Source organism: Anopheles cruzii, chromosome 3, assembly GCF_943734635.1.
Source record: "Anopheles cruzii chromosome 3, idAnoCruzAS_RS32_06, whole genome shotgun sequence".
In the NCBI taxonomy this organism is placed as follows: domain Eukaryota; kingdom Metazoa; phylum Arthropoda; class Insecta; order Diptera; family Culicidae; genus Anopheles; species Anopheles cruzii.
Genome location: NC_069145.1, coordinates 66,162,008 through 66,186,209, shown reverse-complemented (window position 1 = coordinate 66,186,209; position 24,202 = coordinate 66,162,008). Strand labels below are relative to the sequence as shown.

At 51.7% G+C, this 24,202-nt stretch overlaps 1 protein-coding gene across 1 annotated transcript in view; it reads left to right on the top strand.

Moving 5' to 3' along the window:
* The first annotated feature begins 1,794 nt into the window (after nt 1-1,794).
* The window catches only part of LOC128270812 (uncharacterized), an 89,642-nt gene continuing 67,234 nt past the window's right edge, over nt 1,795-24,202 (top strand). Inside the window, 4 exon segments of the mRNA XM_053008233.1 lie at nt 1,795-1,834; nt 4,311-4,851; nt 17,828-17,929; nt 18,593-18,681. Coding sequence (XP_052864193.1) covers nt 1,795-1,834; nt 4,311-4,851; nt 17,828-17,929; nt 18,593-18,681 — 772 coding nt within the window.

The following is a 24,202-nucleotide window of genomic DNA, read 5'->3' as shown; positions in this document are numbered from 1 at the left end:
GACTTTCGACGAAACGACGATTGTTTCTGGGGTCATGACTTTAAAGCGTTGCGGTCCCAAACACAAGGGGCTTCATAAGTTGTGGGTTTTCCACGAACGAAAAGTTGCGTCGGGTGCGTTCGGTTAGACGTCAAATGAATGTCATAAAATCAAACACACATCAGCCCTTTGGTGGCGGAATTATTCATGCCACTCGAGCATTAATTTGATTCAATTTGCCACGATTCTCTATTTGTTTTGTATGTAAATGGCACCCGCACCCGGCAGAGCTGCGTATGTGCGGGGACCACGAAACGAAAACCAACGGGCGTTCAGATAAAATGGGGGTTTACTTTTGCTCCACGCGACGCCATCGATTGTCATCGATGTCCGCGAGAAGCGAGTGTTGATTTGGTTTATTTTCCATTAGCTCTGGCCGCCTGGCGGGCCACGTGTCGGGCGGGTTGGGCGTGCATTCGGGTGCACCCGGACGTGTCCGTGCGGTCGGTGCCGGGTCGGCAACTAATTTATGCTCCCATCAGCCTTCTCGATCGCTCGAGGGGGCAAATATCATTTGCATAATTACACACAACAAACCGGAGCCGGCGAAACGATACTACCGGAGTGTGTGTGTATGGCTCTGGTAACCGACGCCGTTGTTTGCGCATTCGACAACCTCTCGGCGATGATGGACTCGATCAAATTCCGCAGTTCCGAAGCGCGTTGATGCTTGGCAACGCGCGTGGCCCACACGGTGACGGCCGGTTGATGGGAAGCATAAATGGATTACGTGAGCGGGCGCCGTCGTAAAATTGGAATAACTAACGACACTCTTCATTAGTCGAAAGCGCTGCTCTTCGAGTGATTAGCCGGTTGTTGTTTCCGCGCTCACCCTTGGCTCGATCGGGCGCAGTTCATCAGACAAATTAGGTTCGGTTCGGTCCACCGTCATCGGATCGGGCGAAGTGGATTGGTTTCAATCCGGAATGGAGATTCATTTCAGTGCGCCATTTCGAAGAAGTCGTCGAGCTCGATTTTCAAACCACTCGGCTGAGGATGCAGTGCCACACTTGACGGACTGAAACTTCAAGTCTTTGGTTTTTAACCAGAAAAAAAACACTTTAAGATGAGCCAAGTTTTACTTGCAGTAGTCGTAAAAGGGGTTGCATTTGATAATACGTTTCATTCCGCATCATACTTCACATCATAAAAATGTTCAACGCTTTGTCCTTGTGACAAAGTAGAATGTTTAAATGGAGAAGAAGCAGGATCGTTGAGTTGAAAACTTACTCCTATAATTGTACCTCAAAGGGTGGCTACTTAACTTTTAGCATTTCTAAGAAGGCCGAAGCCCGAAGGAGCTTGTCTTGAGTTGCTCCAACAAATATGAGGGTAACATGTTGGGTGCATAGCATAGATAGCACTCATAACTCGGCTAGTGGCGCGCTGTGGCCAACCCCTGCCACGTCGTTCTCGGTGAGCAGTAATATGATAGTGCGTAAAATGTGGTGCAATTGTTGAAGAAGCGCAAATGTTAGTGAGGTTGGCACGGTGCAGAAACCTTGCCTTGCAGTCGGGGCCAGAACGGTAGCGTCCTGGTAGCCGAGTTTACGAGCGACGTTTCACGTTTACGAGCGACTTTCTGCGTCGACGAGTTCATCTAGTAGGCGCGAGCATATCAGTGCATTCCGTGCGTGGCGTGCTTTGTTTTATTTCGACACTAGGCTGGAAACATCCTGCGTTATGGTGTCATCCGGTTGACGAATTGTTGTTTGGCCCAACATACCGAGCCAGATTGAGACGTACGGGCCCCATATGGGGCTGCTCCTTAACCGCCTGCTCGGATTCCGGAAAGGTGCGGCACTTTCAGCCAACGACGACCGAGAGTAATATCCCTGGGCTATGTTGTTGAACCGCGGAGGTGAACCAATAATCCAACATTTACATCCCGTGCCAAGTCTGGTTCGCAAAACAAAAAAACACTCCCAACCTCCAAAGGGACGTTGTGTCATTGTCCTTGTGCCGCGATAGTAAACCGTTGCCACCGTGCTCGCTAGCAGATGTTCGCGTGTAATCCGTTAAGTTGTTTCCCCGGGTCGTGAAGTACACTTCCGCCCGGCGGCCGGAGCTCCGTCGGTAAAACCATTAAGGGTTGGTTTTTCCGGGTATCGTTTCTACGATTGGAATCGAGGGTGGTTTCACACAGCACCACCGGGGACGAGCACCGGGCACGAGATTACACTTTCCCTCCATGGTAGAGAGAGGTTGGGCAGAACACCATCGACCGCTCCGTTCCGGTCGATCCGAGGCATCACTCACGCACGAGCTGCCACCGGAGGACGGATTTTACGGGGAAAATTGTGTTCGCTGCAATCATTAGATGGGCGGGTCTTCCCGGAACGGTGCCTGTTGACGAACGCCATCAATCGGAGTCACCTGGCCACCGACCCGAACGGACCGAAGGAATGTCATAAGCGCCGGGGTGGAATCAATAAATTCTTAATAGGATCGAAGCGAGGCTGGAGTTCCTGGGCACTGTCGGTGGGAATTTTTCGCCGAGAGGAAGCTCGCCGGGAAGCCCCGGGCACGGCTTAAGAATTCCCAGTCGATGTGTTGCGCAAATGAGAACAATCATTCTTCGGTCGAACTGAAAATGTTGCTCCCGGTTCCGGAGGACCTCTTCGTCAGTGGACCACTTTATTTCACCAATTGACTTGCGCGACCCAACTTGATGGCTCGTAACATGACCCCAGAGTTTTGTTATAACACTTTACAATAGTTCTTTTTAAACTCGATTTTAAAGCTAGTTCTATGCAACTGAAAGGTAATTTTAAGGTTAGTACAGTTAAAATTATCGTTTATCAAAATCCTTTTTTTTATTCAACTTTAAGTGCTGTCTAATATCATTCTTGACACTCACGAGCCTTTGAGTTGCACTTTTAAATACAAATTAGCCGCCCAAAATGGCGCTTAACTATAATAGCAAATCAACTACAAAAAGTTGGGACTAATTTTAAGCAGTCTCCTAGTGCTGCCAAATACAATGTTTATCTTCAACAAATGGACAATCAGGTGGTGGCACATTGGTTGTAGAAACGGATTACGACTTGAACCGATCGCCACATCGTTCCAATCGTTACGAGAGTCAAGCGGCATTCTAGGACACACAAAACGCTCAACGGCTGGGAACTATGCGAGTGAAACGTTAACCACCGCCGCAACGACGTGGAAACGTATCTGCAAACCACCGGAAACCACGGTGGCCACTTTAATCGCACTTTAATTGATTTTATCTATTCAATTAATGTGTGCCGCGTGGTGGATATTTATTCTCCCAACGTTCCAACAAATACGCCATCAACCGTCGCGGTGATGGTTGTTGTTGTTGGTGACATTCCTGGGGTGGGAATGTTATTTTTTCTCTCACCGCATCGTTTCCGGGCACAGTTCAGTGAGCCAACCACTTATCGGCGCCGCTGGGTGCTGCTTTAACATTATTTATTTATTCATCGGTGTGATGAAACCTCTTCGCCGGCAGCCGATCACCGATAATGCGCAAAAACGCAAACAGATGCGCTCGCGGCCGGTGAAAAAAACGGCACACATTACTCAGTCGAGAGGGTCAGTAATGCCAGGGTGCCAGCAAAACGAATTGATGGCATTAATTTACCGAACGAACGGGGCGGCCCCACCCACGTGGCCCGTTTTCGTTTATGTTGGCCACCCGTAAAGCGCTATGGGGGAGCTTTAAGTGTTGTCTCGCTGGAAAATCAACACTGCAAACAATTAGTCTCCCCGGTCCCACTGGTTAACGCATCCCCACCCGAGGCGCCCCGTGGAAAATAAACCATCAGCCATCAATTTTCCATCAACATTGTACGGGACGGAAACAGGAGCCGGTCGCCCGAGCGGCCAATGTTGCGTCCATGACCCTTTTTGGACCTTACCGACCTGAAACCCAACCGGAACAACGAGAAAGGATGGTAAAATGGACACCACAACGAATGATGTTTTCTGTCCTCTTTTTCCCGATTTTCCCCACAGGACCGGCCTGTGGAATCGGGCCTGAGGTTAGCCGCAAATGATTAACGAGCCACATTATTGAAAGCACCTGTCAGTGCGATCCCCACCGTGACCTGAGTAAAGCGTGGAGCTCGGCGAGCTGCGATGAACACCGCGGAGGTGAGGTTACGCTAGGCCGATCGCCCTCCAGGCGAGACGAGCGTGATCTTCGATGGTCCCGGCGGTGCGGCCGATCGCCACCGATCGGCTGGTGCGTCTGCTGCTGGCCCTGCTGGTGCTGGCCGTTCATCCCCGGCGCGCTTCGGAAGTGCTGGACTCCGACGGACCGGACGGTCCGGCTGGTCCGGAAGGACCCAGGACCCTTTCGGCCTCGTCGCCGCTGTGTGGAGGTGCGACTCCCCTCACCGCACCGCACGGTGTCCTGCAGACGCCCAACTTCCCGGGCCGGTTCACGGTGCCGCTCAGCTGCAGCTGGATCATTGACGCGTCGGCGCTCGTCGGCGGGAACGTGTCCATCGTGGTGTACCTCACGCAGCAGTACGTCCTCGGAGGGCTGCGTTTTACCGAGTACATGTACTACAGCGACGACTACAAGGTGCCGAGTATGAACGTGTACGAGCTGGGCGAGGACGACGCGACGCGCGTCCCGTGGATACGCTTCCAGAGTCCGTACCTGGAGGTGCGCTTCACCATGGACAGCCTGTACGGGACACACCTGCGGGCCCTCGATCGGCTGCTGGACGTGTACGGGTTCAACATCACGTACGAGGTGGACACGCTGAAGACGCGCACCTGCAACGCGCTGTACTGTCGCTTCCTGGGCAACTGCTACGCCAAGCACGACTTCTCGTAAGTAGAATCCAGTAGACTATCCGTTGTTCAGAAGGGAAAAACCGGGACCAAAGATCGACTAAGGGTGGCCACCGTTAATTTACTGTGACTTAAAAATAGACCAGAAGCAGTCCAAGAGAGCGTATGAGAGTGGGCTACTCAGGATTGACGCAGCGCACTATGGTCTTCTTACCAGGCTGTTCAATTAGTTTTGAGCTTCAACAGTAGAGGGCACTGTTGGTAACCTAATATTTTTGGTTATGTTGGTTCTTTATATCCATAAACTCTTCATATGAACGTAAGGGAAGCTTCGTTTCAATGTATCACTTCATTCTTTGTTAAAAAGCCATTTAGGACGTGTCACAGAATTTCAATGGAAAAATACGTATTCTGCCGAGAAAGAATTTATAGTTTTGAAAGGTTTAAAAACAAAAGAAATTTATGAACGAATGTTGAAAGTATATAAGGACTCTTTACTTTCAATTAATACAATACTTTTATTGTACTTCGTCGACGGTTTCTGAATTAAAACGTTTTCGTACAAGCCTAGAAAAGACGATCCACTTCAAGGACCTCCAAAAACCGCAACAACAGCTGAAATGGTAGCAAAGCAGAACAAGCCCAACTAAGTTTGCGTTCAAAAGACCAATTCTTTGAATTTAGGAGCTTCAAAAAGAACTGTCCCTTTAACATTGGCCTGTGTTGATACCCATCTAAGGCATAAACTACGCTTAGCCATCGCCTTCTGTTTTTTGCCGTAACTTCAAGGGAGATCAAAGCAAGCGTTAGGCAGAAGAATAAACGCTTCGATATAAAATTGCGTTGATGCAAAGGCCGCCTTGCCAAAGGCCGCCATGCTACGCAGTTTAGCCAAATTGCAGATGACACCAATTGTGAAAACACTCCAGTAATTTAAGTCCAGTCATGAAGGCGATGATCCACCGGACCTTGATGCGAGAGCCAACAGCTTTTCACCCGCTTAGCAGGACCTTAATTTGCGAAAACATCGTTCAGCCTTCAAAACTTCTCCTTCGCGCGCCAGACACCGTGCCGTGGGGTGGACGCGTCTCACCTTACCACACGTTTTGGCCGGGAGTCCGGCTGTCCAGCCCTTGAAGGGGGGACCAATTACCGGTGTAATTGGCAGTCGGAAGGCTCCAAATGCACCTCATCCGGAGAGTGATAGCACCGGCAAGCGGTGGTCCGCTCGGTGATGGGGTACGCTGAACCTTTGCCGGCTGGAAACGCTTCAATGATTTAGTGATACCGCCACCAACCAGGAGGCCTGAGAAGAAGAAATGGCCTGCCTTAGGCGTTTGCGTTCGCTCTTTGCGTAGACGTAGGCGTGAAAGAGAAGCTTTAGTTGGCCCACTCGACGGCACAGTAGAGCCGCGAGAGCCGTACACTTCAAACGGGGCCATTCCACCGAGGGTTGTTGGTCCAAATCGGCCAGCCAGTCGCAGGCCTACCAAAAGGCAGCAATTAGAAACGCATAACTTGAACTTCACTGCAGGCCTGCAACCTTGTTGTCCCGGTGCATGCCTTAGAGGACAAATTAAGTGCCCGTTCGGTTTGGAACTCTGCGGACTCCTAGTCCCGGTTTGGTGGATGAGTACTTTAGGTCCTTTTAATTGCTTTGTGGGGACACACTCTGCGGTTACGCACTTTGGCACGCATATGCAAACTGAAACGTAAGTCTACCTGGGCGAACCTGGGAAAGCTAAGCACCGATGTGCTCGGTCCCCGGTGCACTTGGGTCGTTTGCTTGCGGTTACCAAAGAGTTGACGCTACGTAGTGGAACCCAAACCATCGTAAAACCCTAATTACGGTGCTTTTGTACCACCGGTTCCTGCCGCCTTGGTGGGCGGTTTGTCACGAAGGGACGGCGTTGTGGTCCAGGCACCAGGCACGGGAATGGAACATTAGCATTACTTGGCGCTCAGGAACACCTCTTGATACCTCAAAACAAGCGCCCTACGATTCGTGCGCTTGCCCTCGTCCACGTCTCCGCGAAAACGCGGAATCCTTTCGAATCTTTGTTCCCGTTGTTTTGTGGTGGCCTTTGGCTCCGGAGTGGTCTCCGCAAAGTCTGCGATGGGATGCCGATGGCCGTGCAGCACGGTGCACGGTGCTGCATTGCTGTGGCCAATGGTTTACGTTCCGCGGACCCATCGTGAATATTGCACTCAACTTCCGCGTCCTGCACGTCACACGCTCTCGGCACGCGCTCCGGTCTGACACAATGAACGACGGATTCGTTCCGGATCGCTGGTCTCCCGGTCCCCGAGCCGGGTGGACTTCTCAGAATTCCACACATATCTGCCGTTCGGTCCCGCTGGTCGGTTTGCTGTACAAACTTTGGCCTTTTTGCGCTTCCGGTTTTTTTGCCCCGCGCTCACGTCAAACGCGCAAAACGAGTTGCGCAGGAAAAGAAAATCCAAATACTTGTCACCCGAGAAGGAAAATATGTCCGCGCTCTGGGTGGTGACGTTGGCCGTGGCCACCGACGCCGAACTGTGTGTGTGTGTGTGTGTGTGTGTGTGTGTGTGTGTGTGTATGTGGAACAGATTTGCATTGACTGTACGCACCACTTGGGTAAATATTTTAGCACGACGCCAGGCAAAAGAATGCTAGCGAATGGTGCGCCACCGAGTGTCAACATTTATGTTACAGCCATGCTCAGCCGGGTGTAACAAGAAATTCGCAAGTATTTTTAGCCACCGATTCGTCAGCTGACAAAACGGGAAACCGGCAAAACGAGTTTAAATGGCTGTACAAACAATCTGAAAGCAGCTCATTTCTTGGCAAACAGCTTGCAGTTTTGTACGGTAAAAAGAAAACCTCACCGCGCAAAGTAAACGCAATTTTAAAGCAGTCGATGAGGCTGAAGGCATTTAAGTTTAAAGGCCCAAAGTTTATTTAAAACACTCGAACGTTTGATACAGTTAAAATTAGGTCGAATGCTTGCCATCGACCGTTTGTACGATAATTTTAGTTCACGTACTCCTCGAACTTTAATTATAAGAAAAGATAATGGGACATTTTACCTTCGTTAAAGTGTCAAAGTTTCTAAGAACGCATTAAGCCTCGCTCACTGCCCACCTATAAACTCTGTTGGAACTGTTGAAAATAGCGAAATGCAAATATTCCTATTACCAGAGGACCTAGGACCACGGCGGTCGGAATCTCATTCCGTAATTGCCAATAGGCTCTGCGAACGGCCTCTGTTTGTTTCGGATCTCGCGGATCTCGCCTTAAATTGCACCACAGATGGGTCCGGCGCCGCCGGTCGACGGTGCACGGTGTAGTTTCTATTGTTCAGCTCGCCGCCGGCCGGTGGGCCTGGGATTCCGCCGGTCCACCTTTTTACACATTCATTATAATCTCTCCTGGTCACCTTCCGGAGTTCTATTTCTATCCTCGCCGACGCCGGCGAAAGGCGGGCACAGGTGGCTGGCCTACCACCGCAAAACGGGTGCCATCTGCCAGTGTCAACTTCACATCCTTGATCCACCGCTCTGCGATGCTGGACTGGAGATTTTTTCACTTTCTTCAATTTAATTCCACGCGCTGAGGCGCCCCTACTTTATCTGCGAACCACAAATGAGTTCTACGCTCGAGCTTTCGAGGAAGACAGGAAGCGAAAAGGTCCGTGCCCTTGGCCTCTACAGAAACGGAGCACTAGGTGAACCGCCGGGAGGTGGATACAGAGGCACAAGGCACCTTAGCGCGAAGGTTGGTCCTTTTCGTTTTTTACTCCAACTGCACCCAACTAACGGAGGAAACGTTTGCAGTGTAGCTGGTCGGTTCTTTACTTTTCCATCTTCCCGCAGCTGCATAGAAATGTCCTTAATCACTTTGCAGGGACGGAACCGTGCTTATTTGTTTTCCGTTTCCTGGATGCCCCACGATGCGGGATTTGCCAGAGATTGGCCACATGGTGCATGGAAAAAGTTTTCTATTTTGCTGAAAACTACTCCAGTTCCATAGCCCACAAATTAACAACTGGTTTTGTCGCATTGTACACGCAGCGATACAAAGAGAGCTATAATGTAGAGCTTAGATTTGGGGAATCTCGAAACCAATTGGTTTCTATTTGGATAAATTATAATTGTTAATTTTGAATATGATACATGATACTTTGGACGAAGATTTTTGCCCTACGGCACTAAGCATTAAGCTTTTTTATCTGGTTTTCAACGTAAACCGCCAGCGCGTCTTTCCACTCGCGAACGCATCCGTAACGCAGCACGTCGATTTCGGTATACCGTAGCTCATTCCAAATGTTAAAGTCTTCCTTATTCGGCCGTGCTCCACCGATGAAAATTGGGAGTTTTTCTATGGTCTTTCGAACGTCGGTGACCGGTGATGAAGGGCACCTGGTATCGGCAACACTATGATCGGCTTGATTAATTGCCTCGCCATCGGACATCCTGGTCTTCGCAGTGCCATTACGATAGTTTTCAACCAACACGTATAGCGTTGCAGCAAATACGATGCTCATAATCAACTTAGCGTTGGTGATCACCGGCGTTAGAATGTAGTACAAACTACGTATCACACAGACCCGCAATGATCTCAGTAACCACAACAGCCGACACGGCTCCGTAGTCCATTTCTGAAATCCGGAATCTTTGAATGTCTGAACGTTTGACTCCGAGCCGTCGAGGAACGTTTGCTCCAAAGAGCCTTCGGTCATCCGGCCAAGACGATCGACGGTGTGCTCGCTGAGAAAGGTTTCAAATTTCTGCAGACCATCATCGGAACTGACATCGAAGCTGATGTCAGACAAGCCCGCCGTTGCATTTTCCTGCTTAAGTGCGGTGACATTCGATTGGTCCAGTCCATCTGGAGGAAGCAGTCGGCGTGGGTTAGGCTGGAAAGGTGTCGAGGTGCGAGGCGTCCCGTTCTGAGAGTAGGTAAGCCGCCATCTATCCTCGAAAAACATCACTGCCGTTTGGTGATCCATCGGCCCCGCGTGGCGTAGTCCATGTGTGTCTGGCGAGCTTAGACCTGCAGAAGGCGAACCGGTGACAAAGTATCGTTTTGTCAAAAGATCTTTGATGGCCCGTACAGTTTCCGGTCCACGATTTGCCAGCTTCGCCCGGCTACAGATTTCGGTACTTCGGTGGAAGTCATCGAAGCGCAGACTCGTTTCACACTGCCAGTAGGACAACAGTTCATTCACCACCCCGACCGAACCATGCCGGATGGCAAATCCTAGTGGCGTCTCGTGGCGGCCTTTGTCCGGCATGTTGAGGTACATGTCCAGAAGCCTGGAGCTAATTTCTGACGCCTGTGACACCGGTCCACCGTGGAGAAATTCGATGTAAGTTGGGTTGTCGATTGTGTGTAACACCAGGCGGCATATCTCGGCCCGGTCTTCGATTGCGGCGACGTGCAGCGCATTGTAGCGCGGTCCCTGCTTCAGCACGGTCGGTGTGTCACCGGAAGTGATCAAGTAACGCGGATTGCCTTGTATAATCGACTGCACTTCACTCACTTCGTTTGCCTCGATCAGTTTCCGGAAGGCAACTAGCGCCTTGGAGTTGGGTGCCACGAACCGGGAGCCGGGGGATTCCGACGGCGACGGGCTCATCGTTGGCACCGATCGGTCGCCCGTGTTCGATGGTGGACCATTCTGATGGAAATCCTTCGCCTCGCTGGCCGTGGCGAATCCTTGCAAGCGTGTACCATTGTGATGCTTCAAAGCCGACAGTGCTTCAGCTTTATTTCGGTAGAAACTTAGCAACGGCGAATCGGGCTTTTTGTGCGGGGAATACACGGCGTAATAGTTCATTTGCACAACACACAAACGCCTAAAAACAGAAGAGGCCACGATGTTTCAGCAGTTCCAACGCAGATTACTGCCTGACGGCTTCCGACGATGCATTTGAAGTATTGCAAAGGTTGCTGCGTTTGTGGTGTAGCTCAAGCTACTCGTTACGAGAAGCGATCAAAGGAGGCTGTTACGAAATAAAACATTGTTCGTAACGCTCGGTAGTCGGTAGAATGAGACACGCGTAACGCATCAGGTGACAGGTCGCAAACATCGCCTGGCGGCGATGTTTATGAAAACGTCAGGAGATATAAGCTCGGGAGGAGCGAAATGGTTTAGGAAATCATCAATAATTTCCTAACACATTCGGTTCTAAGTTGTTGGGACTGCCAAGATTGTATTTGCAAAACGTGTGCATCGCTGAACAAGTAATTTAAGCATTTTATATTGATCAATCGCTCGTTAGTAACGATCACAAGCTCGTTCCGGCGAAACTCACTAATCCTCGTTTCGCAACTCGGTTTAGCTCCGGTTCAAAGTCAAACGAGCTGTTTTGCATGTGGCTGTGAATTAATTATAATTGCCAGTGTTGCACCATCAAGCCCTTTGCGCCCGCCCGTAATGACACCGGGAGCTGAGTTCTTCGCCGGTGAATTAAATATGAAAAGTTCGTTCCCGTAGAAGGCTCCTTTCAACACCGGAGTTCCCGGCCAACCAACCCGGGCCGTGGCTCCACTCGGCCGCCCGTCCGCCAGCAGTGATTCATTTTGACGTGCCGCAAAGCGCCAAAGTTGCCGGTCCGGGTAGGTCGGAAGTCCGCAGAACTTTCCCGGGCCCAGCTTTTGCGAGCGCACGCACGCCGGCAGCGGAAACTATCACCGGATCGACCGGAAGAGGATTATCTCGGAAGGGTGCAGGCTTGTTGCTGCAAAAAACCGAAAAGCCTCCGCAGATCATTTATTCATGCGGAACACCCGACGCTCTCCCGAGTGCCGGGCCCTCCAAGTTCAACGGAGATATGGTGTCCTGGCCCATCGTGCCCACCGTGGGTTTCCTTACAACCAGCGAGCGGCCGTTGAGTGGATGTAAATCCATCCCGAGATCTACGTTCACTCCCGGAGTCACTCCCGGTTAGCAACGATGTTGCCCACACGGCATTACGACTGCTTCCGGGACGGGCTTGCGGTTGAGGAACATTCGAACGACTTCCGGTATCCCAACCTAACCGCTTAACCGACCGACCGTTTCGAGCACGCTTCTTCGGTGATGGTGGTGATGAGCGTTCGTACGAAAACCTTATCAAACCAGCTTCGTTGCTCCGAAACTACGACGAGAACGGTAGCCATTTTTATAGCACTAAGACCGGCCCGGGGAAATAAGCACTCGAAGTCGGCGCACTGACATTGAAAGGATGGTTTTGGGGCTGAAAGTGCTTTGAAGTGCACCGTCGCCGTTTAGCCAGGAAGTCTAAATGTCGCCGGAGTGTCAATGCGCCCCCTGTACTTGACGGACTCGTAAGAATTTTTGACAACCTAATTAGTGTCTTTTTGACTTTGTCATAGTTGTTAAAGCCGCAACGTTTTCATTACCGAATTGAAGTTCCTCCGAATTAATTCGAGTGATGCTGGAAATGGACCAAGAATCATCATGCCACTTCCATCGGAGCATTTTCTCATCCCATTAAAAGCGGACAAAAAATCACGAAATTCGCCAACGCGCGCCAGAACGCTTCGGAAAGGATAATCCGAATTTCAGTCGTAAAACCCCGATCGGCCATAAATCGGTATTCAATTTCAAGTTATGGCGACAGTTAGGTACCTTTGCGTGCGAAAATCAACCCCACAATGGAGGCCACCCCCCTCCCGATCGTTGGCACCATCGTTTGCAGACGGACTTGGGCACCGTTCCGTTGCAATCGAACGGGAACGTGTCTAATTCGAGCGTTTTCGTAATCGCTGGCACCGAATCGCGCCGTCGGCCAATATGGAACGGTGCACAAAGTTTATTTTACGATAATTGGACAGTAATTTTGTCTTACAAACATACGTGCATGATCAAACACACACACACACACGCAGGGGTACACTGTTTGATCGGTGAAGCAAGGGCAATAAAGGACACGCACGTTGGCTGTGGCTTAAGACCATCGAGTCAACGTATTTGAGGAACTCTCCCGTTCAAGATTCGATGCCAGAGATTGGGCGAAGATTAGTATAGGAGGTCACCGCTCATAATCGATAACGTTTTTGGTTACTAGTGAGTAACTTCATAATTAAATCGGCGAATCTTTCGCTCCGCTCTGTAGCAGTCGAGAATGGTATCAAACGGAACTCAACTTAATCCTCCTTAACGAGTTTGAGTTAGAGACACTTACTGACGAGCCGACGAGATGAGGATATGAGCTCCACCGGTGAATGCAACAAACTGAACTCTGTAACGGAATTCTTTCATTTGTGGATCTCAACAGCATGGAAATATAATAATCTATCAAGAGTGGCCTGCACTTCACGGGAATTACAAAAGCTGCCCTTTATTTGTTAACGTTAAAACCGTCGGTTGCTCGGTATTGCGTCCGTTGTTACAGGATACCTGTCCCCTGTAGCTTTAGTACATCGCTTCGCTCAACATAATCCTTCCCTCTTCCCATACATAACCGAAATGCCTTGACATGAGCACCGAGCTCCGACGTCCATTACGGGGTTGTCAGCGCTGTTCCTTCACAGCGTTTGGATTCACCTGACCCCGAGCGCTAACCAACATGCCACGCCGCCATACGCTCTCTAAGCCATCTCACTGGCATGGCACTTTCCAGATCGAACGGCGTACCGACGGCGTCGTTCGTTGGAGCGGCCACAGCTAAAATGCCAATCATTTTCCTACAATGCCCACAGCACAACGCATCGAAACGCATATCAACCCGGCGCGATGCTGCACTTCAGCGGTCGTTTAACGGTCAATTTACCCGTGGGACCGGCCACCAGAAAGTCGTCCACCAGTCCGAAGGGTTGTCCGGTCCGGCCGGCCATCTCGCCGTGGCGTCGTCCTTTCGCGCTTCATTTGCTCCTTCATTGGCGAAAAAGCTTTCCCCTCGGTTCGGTTCTCGGTGTTGTGTTTTCCTTCCTTGGCACGTCCTGTCAGGAAGCCCTGAAAGCTGTCCCAGACCCCGGCATTAATGATGCGAGGAGACCTCGCGGTTGTTTTGGTGCGGGGGGTGGGGGAGCGGGAGTGTGGTTCCAGCCAGAGCAAGGATGCAAGTGCAGGTCAAGAGATAAATCACTCGCCTCGCGGGGAACCTGGCAGAGTCATTTTTTTTTCTTCCCATCACAGCCACTAAACGGGTGCTTTACGGTTTACGTTGAGGTGCGCATCCGCACGGATAATGAAATGGACGAGACGGTGTTTTCCGGCGGGGCTGGTCAAGCTGGTCGAGCACACGGCGACGATGAGCACGTCAGCCACGGTGGACATCATCACGGAACGACCACAACGTGACCCGCCCGACAGTCGCCCGACGGCCGTACCCTTTTGCGTAGCAGTAACGCGCACGGTAGCTGCTGCCAGGGTCCTGGCGCTAATGGAACATTTTGTGGCCGGACCAGGTCGGCGCGTCTTTCGCGTCGGGCAGACACGTGCGCCATTGTTTCGTGTCATCTTGACCGCCGGTCGGCGGACGGCCAAACATGCCAGGCCAGCACCGTTTCGCGGAAAATGGGATTGCTGCGGCCGTGCTTGGGCGCTCGCTGAAATGAGTGCCTCTACAATTACATTCGTCCTTTTTTTTTTGGTGCGGCGAATGAAAATAACTCTACCCATTTTTAGCAACAATATTTTACTTCCTCCAGAGGCACTTGCTAACGAGGAACGGAACTCGATTAAAACTGAAGAATGCATATATCCAGAATGCGTGTTGGCATCTCCTTTGTCGTGTCAAAAGCATTCCAGGAAGATTAGAAATAACCGCCTGCGAGCGTTGCTAATGATTTTCCGATCTCTGCCATTACAATCGCTGCCCGGCGAGCACCTGGTGCCACGCATGAGCCCGACGTGTCCATTAATATTTCAACGTCAAAAGTGTCAAAGTGTTGGCAAAATTACTGGCAATGGAACTGGAACTGAAAAACGAAAAAAAGGACCCTGATCGAGGGTGCTGCCACGGGCCGATGCTTTCACTGTCGATTACGTTCGGCACGTGCGGTGACACTTCCGCGCGGCCAGTGAATCTAACCGATCGTGTAACGACACGAAAGGCGGTGTGAAGGTCCGAAAGGAAGCACGGAAGAGATTGTCGAGAAATTACCCAACACGGTCGGACCTCAGCTGGATCGGATCCACTCTCAATCTCGGACGTAGCGGGGATCTCGGGTTTGGACCCGATGACGGCCATCGGTTTTCTTACAGCTCAGCCCCGCGACCAGCGACGTGAATTAACGCATCAGCATCCTGGACACGGGCCCTAGGTGGGGGCTCCCGAGAAGCCGAAGTCATTTATAACTTCAACTCCGGGCGCAAAGCGGTGTGATCACGGGAGCACGCAGTGCGCAGCAGTGTGGGCCGACGCCATTACGGACACGTGATGGGCGCTGCGGCCGCTTTCTGGCAGTGACGTACGAGTGTCGGGCAATGATTCGTTAATAAATTATGTGCTTCCGGTTTCGCTTTTCGCACGCCGCTCACCGGGTGGCCGCCCGTTATTTTGTTTTTTTTTCTGTTGTTTTGCGCATTCGCGCAACTGTGACTAATGGGGCTGTGCTATGGGCCGGAAAAGAGGCAATCTGGACCACACCCTCTCTAGCAGTTCGTCCCCCGTCCCCCACACTCACCGGGATGGCACTTCTGATGTGGAGTGGTGCCGCTCGGCAGGACACTCTCGGGGGACATCCGGCCGCCCCGTTTGTGGTGAGCTGTTGATTATTATCATGATTTGTTTTTTGCTGTTTTCGGAGAATGTTTGGTTTTTTGTTTTTTGTTTTGTTATTCACAATCGTCCCAGACTTGACACTTGATGGCACTTCACTTGATTATGATTTTGGCGCTGTGGCGTTGTGCTCGTACAGATGGACAGTATGCATGCAGAAGGGCCCTCCCGGACTCGCAGAGTGCTGTTCAGTGTTCGGTCCAGAAAACCGCACTCTTGCCGGAGTTGCCGGGCTTAAAATGTGGTCGAGCGTCAGCGTCACACTCGACACGTCCATTACACCGACCGGCCGTGCAAATTTATGCAAATTAATAAATTAACTATTGATCCCACACACAAATGTAGGTAAATTGAAAGTAGTTTGATTGACAGCGCAAACCAATGAAACATTAAATTTTACGCGGCTGTGCATTAAGTGGTTGATTAAACAACTTCTGACAGGAAATTATCGTTGGCATCTTTTCAATTTTGTGACTAAAATATAGGAAATGTTATGTTGCATACATTCAGGCGGTTTTGCTTAGTGTTTAAAAAAATCCTTAATTTGTTAAAATGCTTCCGTTATGCCTGTTGCATACATTTGGGCGCTGCTTTCAAATCAACAAACTTTGATCGTAACGCATCATCAAGCCACCTGTAGCTGTGTCTGGAGTAAAATTCATACTTTATTCTTTAGCAAAGACCTCAGTAAGATTATTTTTTAGGTTAAAAACCCCGCACCGAAACAGCGCACAACGTTGACGTACGTGAGGAATAAATCTTCTCGCGGTTGATAACGAACTTTTCGCACGCGTCACATTCCCGCGGAGTATCGTGTGCGGCTCCGTAATCTTTGTTTTGCCGTCGCACCAGCGTAACACCTTTCGGCACGCCACGAGCAAACACTTGCCAAACGCGCGGGATGCGGAATGCGTAGCGCGTGGACGGGGGGACGAAAAACTTTCTTTCTACAACACCCGGCTCCTACGAGCTGAGTGGCAGTGGGACCCGCACCGTGGGCCATTTTGCAACACGTAACTTGTTCGATGGGATTTCGAAAACACGCATTCGCACCCCTTTCACCCGATGCGTTCGAAGGTACCGAAGGACGGACCACCACAAAAACATGCCAGAAACGAAACGATTGCACAGAGCGTCCGCCGTTTGACGAAGATTGCCCGAGGACCCGGAGCCGGATTGCTCACGCTGGGTGCGCATCCTTGTTCTCCATTCCGCCGCGCGCGGTTGTCACCGCGCGCGCCCTAACGAATTGTCACAAATTGAATTTGGCCCCCTGGCTGTGTGTGTCTCTCGGGAGACGTCACTCCGCGGGATCCTTACGGCGAACGGCAGGCAGCCGGCGGTTGACGAAAGAATGTGAATTCATTTGTCTGCCCTGCCGGTGCGTGCTGCGAGCTTTTGCGCGGCTCCGTGGAAAAAAGTTGGGACTCCCAAAACCAGATGCTAGGTCTCGCTCGCCCAGCATTACACACAGGTTGGCCCGTGCCGCGTGGTTTCAACACGAAATAAAATAAAGCAAATTGTAGCAGCAAACCCGGCTGCCGGCGTGGCCAGCCGGCAGGGGTGATCTCTGCCTTCCGTGCCGCTCCAAACGCCCCGACGCGGCCACAAATGGTTTCGTGAAGAGTTTCAGTACCCTTTTATTTGTCTCTCCGCCGGAAAGCGCGCCAGCGCTACTTGTGTGGTCCGATGCGGTGCGCTGGAAGGTGGAACGAAACGTGGAAGCTAATGCGTATCGCGAGCGCCGGGACCGGGGATGAATATTCATGAAAGCACAATAAATTCTGGCGCAAAGTTAATAAAAATAGATTTACTGACGCGCGCGCGCAAACGCCCCGCGGCCGTGGGACGGAGCGGACCACTTCCGAGGGCCCTTTATTTACACGCCATCTGCAACTGGGCCCCTGGCTAATGGTACAGTCGATTGATGTGACGATTTCTCTTGCGATGCCCCGAGGATCCCGGGAATGTATCAATCGCTGGCCCGTGCTGCGTAAAATTATTTAAATTCCTTCGCATTGCGTTGCGGATGCCGGAAGCGCACTGTGGTTTGAAAAGCGCATCTCAAGGATGCTTTGGCCGTGGAACGGCAATTGCGAGTGCGATGCGGAGTGATAAACTCTATCGAATTGTTACTTTGTAAGCAAGGACGGTGCGTAACAGGCGCATACATTCTTGAGTACCTCTTCAAGCTTGATGATCATTGACTGGCACGAGAGGTTGAAACATACTCTTCCATTTCCCTGCCACCGTATTCGTTTTCATTCAAATTTTATACCATTGTCTTTCATCCGTACAGGTCGTATTACTGTGACTGTTACCCGGGGTACGGTGGTCCCGACTGTGGCGACGGACCGCTGTGCAAGGATCCGACCGTCTGCGAAAATGGTGGCACGTGCAAGTAAGTAGCATGAACATGAAGCCAAGTTTCGGGCAGGTGGTGTGTTAAGATTGTATTTTGCGTGGCCCCTAGCCGCTATAAAATAGGCGCGTTCCATCGGATTCGACTCGTTTATTTATGAACGCTTACTGAATACCGTTTTTTTTGTTGAATGTCTTGTTGATGTTTAGAAAGTGCTGATTTGCATAAATCTTCTCGAAGGACTAGGCGCCTCCATCGACCGAACAGCATAATATTCTATTGATTCTTTTATTATTTATCGTACTTCAAACGCATTAAATCGGTGAATCGGTGCGAGACAGACAAACTTGTGAGCTCATAAATTTACCTAATCGAGGATTAGATACTTTGCCGTATTATCCACATGCCACATGTTTTTTGTGGGCCACCATGCGCCTCCATTGTCGTGTCGCTCAGTCCGCGTGAAACTTTGCCCACCGTTTGGCAAACGGCGACATGTCGTTCGCTAACTGCTCGTAAACTTATGCTCCCAGTGCTCCCATCATAATGAAATTAGGCACGGATTTGAACCACAGAACACACGCAGCCTTCCGCACGTTCATCAACTTTGCCCAGCAGCTCATCATAATGCAGCCTTCATTAACGAAACATTAGCTAAACGTGCGTTGCGCCTTCCTTCTTCTTCTCTGCTCTTTTTCCCAGGCATCTCGGTGACAACACCATCGTCTGTCTCTGCCCGCCCGGCTTCAAGGGTCACAGGTGCGAAGTCAGCGAGTACGACGAGATCACAGGTAAGCCTGCCGGTCGCCCGCGGCGCCCTCTCATCTTCCGTCTCACCCGGGCGCCTTCCGTGTCCCAGCCCCCGCGCGCCGATGCCGGAGCAAAGGATGGATTTTAATTAATTAGCCACTTTAACATCACGCAGCCCCGGCGAAGCGCCCCGTCCTGCCAGCCCGACCTGCTGCGGTGCTATTGAACTGTAAACAATCTTCTGCATTTTTTATGACCCACCCACCCAACCACTCGGCTCACCCGGCCGCCGGTGGCATCGGCATTTTTCATCCCTAATGAGGGTTTTCGATTTCCGGCGAAACTCCATCCGCCCGGTCGGTCGGGTCGGTTGCGTGCGAAACTTCAGCCCTGGGGCGCTTCCGACAGGGAGGGTGCCGTTTATCCGTTCACTTTCCGTGTTCCATGCCGCGGGTGGTGCACGTACAAGCAAGGACTCGCTTCATGCCGCTGGGACACGACAGAAACTCTGTGCGCCGTACTCTTCGGAGCAATGAAACATTTATTTTAGAGCGCCTTCCTTAAGCGCCGCTCCAGTCTTTCTGGTGCGGGGGGGTGCGTGTGTGTCGGGAAGGCCGTGACACAAGACGTGTGCCGGACGGTGGCATGTACGGCGCCTACCGGCATCGAGTATCTTGTCGTTGGCGCGTGTTGCTTGTCGCTCGTCACCGCCGCAGCATTCCGGAAACCGGCATCCAAAGTGACGACAAGCTTCCGGGTACAAGCGCTCGGCGGCCTTGTTTCTGTGTCGTTTCAGACAGTGCCCACGGCTTGTCCGGCACCATGTTCGGCCGGGATGCTCCGGCTAAACCGATACATCGCCCAACGAGATTGATTTTTATTTTCCAACAACACGCAATCGCTCGAAGCCGGGCTCGAACAACGAAAGAAGCAGGATGCGGCTCGGTGGCGGTGCGGCTCGGGAATCCGTACTCGTCCGGGGACGAGCCACAATGTTGGGGAAATAATTTTGAAAACGAAGCAAAATTGATTCTTATCTTTAATTAAATCAGCCTCAGGCCACCCCTGGGCTAGGCCGTCCACCTGGACAGCCCTGGGTGCGGTATTACATCGCTCCAGGGTCCTTGTTCCTGGGCCGTTCCTCTGTGGTCGCCTCGGATCACCGCTACGTGGTGCTCCGAATGGCGAGGGGCGCTTGTTAAGGAAAAATTCGTTTTGAAATATCTTCAACGATGGCGCTCAGGCCCACGCCTGGACGCTGCTTCCTCCTGCTGATGGAGATTAGCATTGTTTGCTATCGAATTCCTGCACGAACGGGATACAATCTAATCCGGTGGGGCGAGCAGATTAGAGGATTATTTACGGCCAGCGTTGAAATTGATAGCAACAGTCGGAGCTGGACGGCCGCCAATTAAAATGGCCCAAAAGGAACGATACGTTTTTGCACTTCGACTAACTCTCGCTTCACAATTATTAAGATTTATTCCCGGTTAACGGCACACCTTCAGGGTGACAGTGGGACCTTCAACCCGATTGCCCATAAAAACGGGTAATTAACTTGATTTAAATCATCAAATTATTTGCTCGACACCCAACCGGATGCTCTTGCGATCACCAATTTTGTTGATCGATTGAGACACTCGATTGAAGCCCAAACGGATGTCGGATCCGCGACGGACGACGGATTGCCGACTGAAATTAATCCATTCGTTACGGAAGTGAGTGCTCCTCACTAATCTCCACGATGGACCCAATCTTGGTGGAATACTAATTTCCCGCTTCCCGCAAACAATCCGGAATAGATTGTTCCGCCACGTTTCCGTAACGCAACAGATTCCATTCGCACCCGCGCGCGCCCCACGTTTCCGAGATCTGGGGGGCCGAATCGAACGCGCTTTAAATTCGTTCCCACGCCCGCCCAGCTCGTGGGAGACGGACCCTAACCGGTATGAATAATTCAGCAATTTCCGTTCTGCTACACAAGTAACGGTCCCGGGTAGCCGGTAGCTTGTTGCTTACCCGCGGCCCAGGCCCCGAAAAGATTGATTGAGTGCCTCTCATTGAGGATTGCTTCGGAATTATGCTTCGATTAGAATCACAATGAAAACATCGCCGGCGCCCACGTGGGGAACGTGGGCGCCGAGAAAAGTGCGGGCCGAACTGCGGCAACCATTAAGGTGCACGTCGGGGTGAAAAGGGAAAACTACGAGCGTGGTAACTTCGTTGCAAGGGATACGCATCTCGGAGCAGCAGCTTCTTGTGGGCGGCCTGGCGGCGGGTGGAACCGAGTGGCCACCCCCGCAAAGTGGCGATAAAAGTCGTAAAAATGAAGTCCACCCAAAAGTTTGGAAGATAAAATTCAATAATTTTTATCGACTATACGAGGTTCGTTATCGGTTTTTTTTTAAGCTGTGGCCACGGACCATGGCGGTTCATCATTTTCAGAGCTTCCCGGAAGTAAGGACCCCAGGAGTGAGCCAAATTAACTTTCACATAAAAACAGGGACCGCTTATTGGAATCCAATCACTCCATTCCACGCCGATTTCGGGGAAATGGACCGAGAATTAACTTCACCAAATATCGGGCCACATTTTTCGGCACCATATCCGGTGCCATACGTGCCGCTACCCGGATCGATGTGTGCGAGACAGCACCGGAGCAGGACATGAGAAACGGTCCACACCACAAAACCACTTTCCAATTTCGAATCCATCCATCGCCCGAATCCATCTTCTTCCCCCGCCCGGTGCAGGTTATGGCGTTTCCGGTGCGGTGCATTGATTTGCTTACTTTATCGCTTTGCACTGCCGCTGGCCACTGCACCGTTTCCCTTACTCCCGACCCCCCTTGCCACCCTTGCCAGTCGCGCCATTCCCGGGTTTGGTCGGAGTGTTTTTAGATCAACTATGAATGATCGAAGTTCGTTTTGATCAACTTTTTACTCTTCGGAGGATGGGCCCCGGGGGGCCGTTTGGTGGTGCCCCCGGCCAGCCGTCTCGATCGTTCAATATTGATGTGGCCATTTGCTTCGCCGCTTGCAACTTCAAGTGCTTCTTCGACTCGGGCAGGACATGCTAATGTCCGGCCCGCAATCTATCTACCGGCCAACGTGTGGTGTCGTTTCAATTGAGCTCTCAACGCTGGGAGAGTGCCCCCCTCCCCCTCAGAGCTGGGAAGTTGATGTGGGCCACCGACACTTGTAATGGATTTTTCAATGTCGAATGTTTGCAGAAGAAAGAGAACTTTTTCCATTTCGCAGCCCCTTGCTCTTCCTGTTATTAACAACGGCCACTGCCCGTTATCGTACCGCCACCGGTCCATTCACCAACACTTTCTTTGTGGGCCTTGTCGGCTTTCCCTCTCGGTTGGATTCTTGGGAACAGTAACGTTAAAAAGTTCCACCGAAACACTCCGGCCATTCCGGCCAGTTACCGGGGCCGCCAACTTTACGCCAAACTCCGACAATATTCTGTGTTTTCTTTTCGATCCCCCTCTTCACCAACACCAACGCGACTCGCGGCGACGGCGAAAATTGTTATCAAATTTTAATTGGATTTTCAAGCGCTTAACTTCGTCCACGTCGCACCAAGCGCCAGGGCGCAGGTCAGATTGTGCCAGTTAACTGTTGCACCGCCGCCGGTGCCGTGGCGTCCTGGCTAAAGGATAAAGCCTGAGGTGCGCCAGGCGGCCCAGTTCCTTGGCTGGGGCGCACTGGGAATCAACTGGCCGAGAATGCCGAGTGACGCGGCTGGCGCACGGTGCCCTAGTAGCGACTGGATTTCGCCGGAAAAACTGGACCACTTTCGGGACGCATACGCTTTCCCTCCCGTGGGACACGCCCGAAGTGATGAAGTTGAAGTACGTTCGGTTTCGCTCTTTCTCTTGCGTCTCAGAGAGAGCGATCCCATGGAGGCCGCCCAGAAGGAGTGGCCCCCCCCGGGACCGGCGGTCGTGTTGGCAAGGCGTCTACTTTGCACTTCCTCATCAGCAAATTAACAAGATTTATTGCTGTTTTATTTGGGAAAGTTTCATAATTTATTACGCGGGCCACGCTTAGCGATGCAAGCGCCGGGAGCAGCCCCGAAATTGAGTTGTGGTCCGCGGGGCGGGACGCGGAACCCACCCGCCCCTGTCCTTCTCAGTCGTGGGTTGCATTGTTGCCGGGTTTGTGGTCCGATTCCGGTGACACGAGCGACGGACGACAGCGCTTGTCAGTTAGATTCGGGCCGGTAATCGGTAAATCGGTGGTCGGCCGGCCGGGGTGTAATCCAAGGATACCAGTGGAGGTCCAACCGGACGATGGGACGACCTCTTCGAGCAGCACCGACACGGAACCACCGGGGCACCAAGGGCGGGACCGATCGGAAGTCAATAACTCACTGCCGGCGCGGAAAGCATTGACGGGCGGTCGGCCGGTTGTTGGGGCGTCATCCCAGAAAAGAACTCGAGACTCGATCGATGAAAGGCCGGCTCCTGGTCCGTTTAGACGTGGGGCGCGGCACAAAGTTTTATGCGGCCGACGGGGCCTGGCCGGGAGTAAGAAACGACATTAATTATGTCGTAAATCTACTTATGACAATACCTCCGGACCGGCTAGCCCTGGGCCCCGGTCAGGATGGCCACGGGGTGGGTGGGTGGTGGAGCTTGTGGCTCACTAAGGAACAATCATTTCGAGGAGAGGTTGGCGAACTCTGGTTGACGACTGGCGGTGTGGACCCTCTCGATGGTTCATTAATAGGATTTTGCCGTCGAGACGTGGACATGATATCCGGACCTAGTTTTTCCAATTTCCCTTTCACCAATCCGTCAACTCAAAGACCGGGAGAGGGGCCACTTTTAATCTGTTGATGAGTTTTAAAAAATAGCTCCCACCGGAAATGGGAACGTAGCCAAAGCTGCGCTTCGAAAGTTTCCCCGTCAGCCGAGACGAGATCGAGATAGATGCGCCCCACTACATCATCGGGACACCGGGGCCGGCCAGCAAAAATACGGACCACACATGATTTACTGCACCCCAACCAACGATCATTACCACGGACCCCGTGGCATAGGGTAATGTCCTTTCGGGGCAACCCGCTGGAGTCCTTGGGTACCGAACGCCCGACGAAGACAAAAGTTTTTATGCCTTTCTTTTTGTCCCACCCCACCCCGGGGGCTATCTTCATCAAATGACACACCCGAAAGCTCAAGTTCCAATTTTCCGACACTCCGACTCCGGCACCGTTGGCCTCGCCAAGGAGAGCCCACGTCCGACATTTTTCTCCGTCCGTTAAATATTTACTAACCAATGATTTATGCCTAACGAGAGGCCAGCGAGGGACCGTGGACCGAGACCCCCGACCCCGGTTGGGGGTGGCCAGAGTTTGAGCCAACGGCAGTCACCAGCAGCAGCAGCAGCAGCACCGACCGCAACAGCAACAACCAGGATCACACAGACACACACAAACTAGAAGTTTATTTTCCACTTTTTGGCAAACAGCTTTTCGTGGCGGATGGCTTGGTGTGTGTGTGTTTGTGTGCCCTGACCACACCATTGCCAGCGGGCGGACCACCGTCCATGA